Source organism: Scylla paramamosain, chromosome 32 (genome assembly GCF_035594125.1).
Source record: "Scylla paramamosain isolate STU-SP2022 chromosome 32, ASM3559412v1, whole genome shotgun sequence".
Lineage (NCBI taxonomy): Eukaryota > Metazoa > Arthropoda > Malacostraca > Decapoda > Portunidae > Scylla > Scylla paramamosain.
Genome location: NC_087182.1, coordinates 13,722,381 through 13,729,880, shown reverse-complemented (window position 1 = coordinate 13,729,880; position 7,500 = coordinate 13,722,381). Strand labels below are relative to the sequence as shown.

Below are 7,500 nucleotides of genomic sequence, written 5' to 3'. Positions count from 1 at the left end.
TGAATGTAGAAGTGAAGGGTGAAAGATCGTGGAGAGGAAGAGGAAGATAAAAGCAAGGCAGGGAGAGGAAGGGGCAGGGTTAGAACAAGGCAGGAGTAGGAAAGAGAAAGTAAAGGATTGATAAGATTCAAAGGAAAGGGAAGAGGTTGGAAACTGCATCTCGTCCTCGTCCTCGTCCTCGCCCTCCTCCTCCTCCTCCTCCTCCTCCTCCTCCTCCTTCTCTTGCTCTCAGTGTGTTTAGTCAAGGTCGAAAGAGGCAAAGAGAGGACCGAGGCAGCTCTGGTTGTAGGATAAACATCACTCTTTAAATGGCTATTCAGAGCTGCTTCTCTCACTACCAAATGCTGCGGTAAAATTCTCACTCACTCACTGACACGCACACACACACACACACACACACACACACACACACACACACACACGAGAATACCAAAACCAATATATATGTACTAAATTGAATAGCAAGGAAGAGTATAAAAAGTTGAAAGAGGTACAAATACAATCTCTCTCTCTCTCTCTCTCTCTCTCTCTCTCTCTCTCTCTCTCTCTCTCTCTCTCTCTCTCTCTCTCTCTCTCTCTCTCTCTCTCACACACACACATAACAGTAAAACAAAATAACAGCAACAATAACTTTGCCAAACTAGAGAGGGTTAGAGCACACTTGCAATGGACACATACGAAGCACTGAGAGAAACTGCAATAAGGACGCGATTCATGGCTTTGTGGTGCGTGGCTTGGACCTTATCAACCCAGCGTGGAGTGCGAGACAAAATTTCAAACACCATCACTGTGAGAGAGAAAAAATAATAAATAAAAATCCCACCTCATAATCATCCGTAAATTTATGGGGAATTATTTAGTAGCGTGAAATGAAAAGACCGTAATGCATGCCGGGTGAATTTAGTGTTGTTAATATATTTACATTTTTTATTGGCATTTATTCAGGGTGATTAAATAATGGCCCATATACATTACACGGTTATGGAAAAATGTTTGTTTACGTGTTGATTCTACGCCGTCTGCTTCAATGTTTTCCTTCCTTGTCTCTCTTACTTTCTTTTTCTTTACTCTAATTTACGTATCTTTCTTGCCTATGTCTCTCTCTCATCTCATTATTCTCCTATACTTCTGTTCTCTTTCTCATGTCTTCATTCTTCCACTTCTTTCATTCTCTTCGCATTATTTCATTTTTCTTCCACTCTCACCACCTCATTGTCATCTTCTTCCTCATTCATCCCCAGAACATCTTTAATTTCTCTTCCTATTCCATTTCTCTCTCCTCAATTTGTTCTATTTCCTCTACCACTCAACACTCCTTCCTTCTCTTCCTATCATTCTTTTATATTTCATTGCCTTGTCCTCTTGCTTCTCCTTCACCTCTCTTCTCATCATCTTCGAGCATCTCTCCATCTCATTGTCCTCCTCCTCCTCCTCCTCCTCCTCCTCCTCCTCCTCCTCCTCCTCCTCCTCCTGCTCGTCTTCTTTCAGTTCATCCTTTTTCTTGTCCTTCTGTATTTCTGTCTTTTCATTCTCCTCCACTTCCTCTCTCTCTCTCTCTCTCTCTCTCTCTCTCTCTCTCTCTCTCTCTCTCTCTCTCTCTCTCTCTCTCTCTCTCTCTCTCTCTCTCTCTCTCTCTCTCTCCTCCGCTGCTAATCCTCATCTTCCACTTTCTATTTTCTCCTTCCCCTTTTACCCATGTTATGTTTATTTTATTCAAATTCTTTTCCCTCTCCTATTCTTCTGCCATCTCCCTCCTCCTCATCATCATCTTCCTTTCGTCTTCCTCCGTTATCGCTCTCCTCCTCCTCCTCCTCCTCCTCCTCCCCCTCCTTCTCTTCCTCTCTCCTCATTCCTCTTATTCCTTATACGCCATGCATTTTCATGTAACATTTTGCTCTTCCTCCTCCTCTTCTTTTTCTCCTTTATTTACATTTTTTTTTTCGTTCTCCTTCACATTTTTCTCCCCGTGTTGCTTCTTTGCATACACATAAATTCAACATCTTCACCTCCTCTTCACCTTGCTGGTTCTCGTCTGCCTTTCAAGAGCTTTGCAATCTCGAGAACAACATTGGGATCTGCTAATCGAGGTGATGCACTTGACACTCTCGGGGATTAACTCTGATGCCAACCTCCAGTCTATTAATCCCATCAGCTTAAGGGATTACACCTCATAAACACAACCCTTCCGACTGGTTATCCCTTTTAGTGCCTCCCTTTGGACTATTGCCTTTAAAACTTGTCTTCTGCTTTTTTTTTTCCTCGATTTTGAAACTATTCTGGATTTTTTTTCCGTTTTGAATTTTTACCTTTAGCTTTTGATGGGTACGTGTCGTGTTATGAAGACAGCTCTCTCTCTCTCTCTCTCTCTCTCTCTCTCTCTCTCTCTCTCTCTCTCTCTCTCTCTCTCTCTCTCTCTCTCTCTCAGATAGGAACATCACACGTCGCTTCAGTCTCAATACCTTTCCAGAATAATTCATCATGAGGATTTCAGCATAATCAGTAATTGTGTTATGTCTAGATGCGCCATGCCTCTCCCTCCTCCCTCCCTTCTCCCTCCCTCCTGCTTCCTCCTAACCTCCTTATCTTCATCCACCCAACTGTCTCACAAGCCTCCAACACTACTTACTTCCTCCTCCCTTCTCTCCTTTGTCTCTCCATCTCTTGTTCTCCAAACTCTCTCCCTTTCATTCAGACGCCTCCTCCCTTGTATATGTCCCTTCTCCTCTCTTACTTCTTCCCTCCCTTTCTCTCTCCTACTCCTCCTCTTCCCTCTTCCCAATCTCCCTCCTCTCGTGACGTTTGCTTGCACTCTCTTGTCTCCTTCCACCTCCTTGCATCTCTCTCTCTCTCTCTCTCTCTCTCTCTCTCTCTCTCTCTCTCTCTCTCTCTCTCTCTCTCTCTCTCTCTCTCTCTCTCTCTCTCTCTCTCTCTAGCATTAGATTTGCTAATTTGCTATATCAAGTCATCTGTGGTATTGTGTGTGTGTGTGTGTGTGTGTGTGTGTGTGTGTGTGTGTGTGTGTGTGTGTGTGTGTGTGTGTGTGTGTGTGTGTGTGTGTGTGTGTGTGTGTGTGTGTGTGTGTGTGTGTGTGTGTGTGTGTGTGTGTGTGTGTGTGTGTGTGTGTGTGTGTGTGTGTGTGTGTGTGTGTGTGTGTGTGTGTGTGTGTGTGTGTGTGTGTGTGTGTGTGTGTGTGTGTGTGTGTGTGTGTGTGTGTGTGTGTGTGTGTGTGTGTGTGTGTGTGTGTGTGTGTGTGTGTGTGTGTGTGTGTGTGTGTGTGTGTGTGTGTGTGTGTGTGTGTGTGTGTGTGTGTGTGTGTGTGTGTGTGTGTGTGTGTGTGTGTGTGTGTGTGTGTGTGTGTGTGTGTGTGTGTGTGTGTGTGTGTGTGTGTGTGTGTGTGTGTGTGTGTGTGTGTGTGTGTGTGTGTGTGTGTGTGTGTGTGTGTGTGTGTGTGTGTGTGTGTGTGTGTGTGTGTGTGTGTGTGTGTGTGTGTGTGTGTGTGTGTGTGTGTGTGTGTGTGTGTGTGTGTGTGTGTGTGTGTGTGTGTGTGTGTGTGTGTGTGTGTGTGTGTGTGTGTGTGTGTGTGTGTGTGTGTGTGTGTGTGTGTGTGTGTGTGTGTGTGTGTGTGTGTGTGTGTGTGTGTGTGTGTGTGTGTGTGTGTGTGTGTGTGTGTGTGTGTGTGTGTGTGTGTGTGTGTGTGTGTGTGTGTGTGTGTGTGTGTGTCTACAACACGCACACCTCGTACTTTCATCTTTAACTTCTCTGTAATATAAAATGAATTTCAGACTAGTACAAGTAAAAAAAAGGTACTGATCTCTCTCTCTCTCTCTCTCTCTCTCTCTCTCTCTCTCTCTCTCTCTCTCTCTCTCTCTCTCTCTCTCTCTCTCTCTCTCTCTCTCGCTCTCTCGGTCTTAGAAACTATTACGTATTCGATACCATAATTCAACATAAATTTGCACGTATTTTTTCTGTGTGTGTGTGTGTGTGTGTGTGTGTGTGTGTGTGTGTGTGTGTGTGTGTGTGTGTGTGTGTGTGTGTGTGTGTGTGTGTGTGTGTGTGTTCGTGCGCGTGTATTTCATTAATCAGACATATGCGTGTGAGTGTCCTCTTGCGTGTGTGTAATCGTACATGCGTGTAAGTGTTTGTGCGTGCGGGGAAGTGTGTGTGTGTGTGTGTGTGTGTGTGTGTGTGTGTGTGTGTGTGTGTGTGTGTGTGTGTGTGTGTGTGTGTGTGTGTGTGTGTGTGTGTGTGTGTGTGTGTGTGTGTGTGTGTGTGTGTGTGTGTGTGTGTGTGCGTGCGTGCGCGACCCACGTAAGCTCCTCACGTATCGTCCCCCGAGTAGTCATAAAGGGAATTCTCGTGAAAATCTGAAGTAAAAAAGAAAAATCATTACTTGAATCACAACCAAATTTCTTTTACACTCCAAAGTCACGCCATTCCTTGAGGCAAAAAATATACAAGTGTTCTGTTTAGTGACGTTCCTTTCAGGGATTCGTGTGACAACTTCCACATGACGTCTTCTTAACGCTTTTATCACACTTGGCGTCCAGTAATATTTTATAATCTGATACCAGGAGGTCTTTGTGTTCTAGGTATCTTGTGGAAATATTTCTTCTCTTACGTACGTCAATGCTTTACTCCCCTCACGCTTCTGATAGTAATTACCTTGTCTACATTGAAGTTAGTGGGATACGGGTACAAACACAGCTAACTACCGAACAACTCTGCCTCTACTTCCAACTCTATCTCAAACTCCTACATATCAAATTTGTGGATTAAACTAAGTGGCCTTAAAAAAACACTGACTACTTAGATTTTTTCTCATAACACTGACACGAATATCTTTACTACTACTTCTCTACTACTACTCCTTCTAAAATTATACTCTCACACTAAACTTCTCTACAACCACCCAACTTTAATTACTCTAAACTTAAAAGATGAACTCCGAATTACTAAGTTGCTCAGTCAGTAAGTTAACCTACCACGTGGTATACATACTTCTCAACAACGCTTCTCCACTTACACTTCTCTTGTTTTAAGTCTCCTTCGTTCACTCATTTTACCAATAAGTTCATAGTTAGTCTAACACATATACTTCAATAACTAAAAAGAAAACGACTTTACTTCTACTTACCTCATTTTCACATTAAGTCGATACTCCGCCCAATACGTTTATTTTATCGCTGACCCTAAAAAACAAGTCTTCATACTCTTTAAGTTAACGCCTTCTCTCTCCCTTCCGCAGTTCAACTTCGTGGGCAAGCTGCTGGGACCCAAAGGAAACTCTATGAAGCGACTACAGGAGGAGACACTGACGAAGATGGCAGTGCTTGGGCGAGGCTCCATGCGAGACAAACAGAAGGTAAGTGAGAGAGAGAGAGAGAGAGAGAGAGAGAGAGAGAGAGAGAGAGAGAGAGAGAGAGAGAGAGAGAGAGAGAGAGAGAGAGAGAGAGAGAGAGAGAGAGAGAGAGAGAGAGAGAGAGAGAGAGTGAGAGAGAGAGAGAGAGAGAGACGCAGAGAACAAAAAGCAAGGCAGATTTGAAAAGACAAAGGAGGAAAGGAGAATTAAAGTGAGGAAAGGATATTGGGAAATAGAAAATAGGAGAAGAGAGAGAGAGAGAGAGAGAGAGAGAGAGAGAGAGAGAGAGAGAGAGAGAGAGAGAGAGAGAGAGAGAGAGAGAGAGGAGAGAGAGAGAGAGAGAGAGAGAGAGACTACATAAAAAGGAATTACAAGGAAGAAACGAAGTGTGGGAGAGATGGAGATGAGGATAATAAAGCACAGGAGTGAAGATGACAAAGGCAGCCAACGAGGAGGAGGAGGAGGAGGAGGAGGAGGGAGGAGGAGGAGGAGGAGGAGGAGGAGGAGGAGGAGGAGGGAAAAAAGCTCAAGGACAAAAAGAGTTGAAGAAAATTATTAATAAATGAGAAAAATACGATTCATGAGAGAGAGAGAGAGAGAGAGAGAGGAGAGAGAGAGAGAGAGAGAGAGAGAGAGAGAGAGAGAGAGAGAGGAGAGAGAGAGAGAGGAGAGAGAGATTTTAATAAACAACTATAATGAGGAGACTGATTTTTCATAACTGAGATAAAAGAATGAGCTAAAAGTAATTATAGAGGGAATAAAGCAATGAAATAAAGAAACGAGAGAAGAAAGAAAATAGAAAAAAAGTAAAGACAAAACAAAAAAAATCGGTGTAAAGTCTTCCTGGAATTTTTATTTATTTGATGTCCCTCCCTCCCTTCCTCCTTCCCTCTCTCCCTCCCTCCCACCCACCCACCCACCCACCATCCCTCCCTCCCTCCCTCTCTCTCACCCACCTTCCCTCCCTTCTTCGCTCCGTACCTCCTCACCCTCGTTTTCCTGCACCTTCATTTCTTTTCTCCCTCCCTCCACTTCCCCCACTCGCTCTCCCTCCTTCCCTCCCTCCCTCCCTCCCTCCAAGATTCCCGATGCTCCTCCCTCCCTCATTTTTTTTCTCTTGGTGTGTGTCTTAAAATACCCTCACTTTCTCCTCGGTCCCTCTCTCCCTCCCTCCTTCCCTCCACGAATCGTACGTTACTGGAGGGAGGTGGAGGGAGGATGGAGAGATTGGAGGGAAAGGCAGTGGAGGTAAAAGGACAAGGTGGAGAGAAAGAAGTGGAAGTGGAGGAAGAAGCCATCTTGCTTCCCAGCCGCTGAGTTAGTGGCGCCATCTGTTGCTTGTAAGGGGTATTGGTCCCCATTCGGCGGCATATGAAGGAGTAGAAAGAGGAGGAGGAACAGGAGCAGGAGGAGAGTAATATTACATACGGCAGCAGTAGTAAGAGTAGTATCAGTATTAGTAGAGATAGAAGGACGAGGATGAGGTAGTAAAGATTAGTAGCAGTGATTGTAATAGTGGTAACAGCACAGCGCATTGGTAGTAATTATATACAGGTGTAGTAATAGTAAATAGAAATAGTATCATTAGTAGAGGTATGGCGAGCAAGAGAAGGACAGAAAAAAAAGAAATATTAGTAGTAGCAACATCATATATTACTAATACCAGCAGTAGCAGTAATTAAACAGCTGGAAATAGGAGGAAAGGAAACGGGAGGAGGAGGAAGAATAAGAGAAGGTGAGGAATACTAGGAGGAGAAAGACAGCGGAGGGAAATAATTAATACCACAAAAATAAATAAAGAAAAATTTTAATCTTTCAAATCCGAAAATTCTCGTTCCGGCCAAAAAGCAGGATTACGGACAAAACAAACCAAAAACCGATTAAGCAGATAAAAAAAAAAAGAAGCTAAAACCCGATGGAAAAAGTAATAATGTTCCCTCTGCAAATTAAAACCCACGGCACGCCTGCCTAAATAAAACCGCGGAGAATAGGAGTGAGGAGAGAAAACAATTAAATCCTCTACTGTGAGAGCCGCTGACTAAAGATCACTCCCGGAATCGTTCTAGGATTCCAATCAACCTTCTTAAGTCTTCCTTTTAGCATTCACCCACTCACCCCGCCCCCCCCCCCTCTCTCTCTCT

The 7,500-nt window shown here is 44.0% G+C and overlaps 1 protein-coding gene across 1 annotated transcript in view; it reads left to right on the top strand.

The window, feature by feature from the left end:
- LOC135088884 (KH domain-containing, RNA-binding, signal transduction-associated protein 3-like) overlaps window positions 1-7,500 on the top strand; it is a 58,264-nt gene that overhangs the window by 25,218 nt on the left and 25,546 nt on the right. Inside the window, 1 exon segment of the mRNA XM_063983946.1 lies at window positions 5,246-5,362. Within this exon segment, the coding sequence (XP_063840016.1) occupies window positions 5,246-5,362 (117 nt within the window).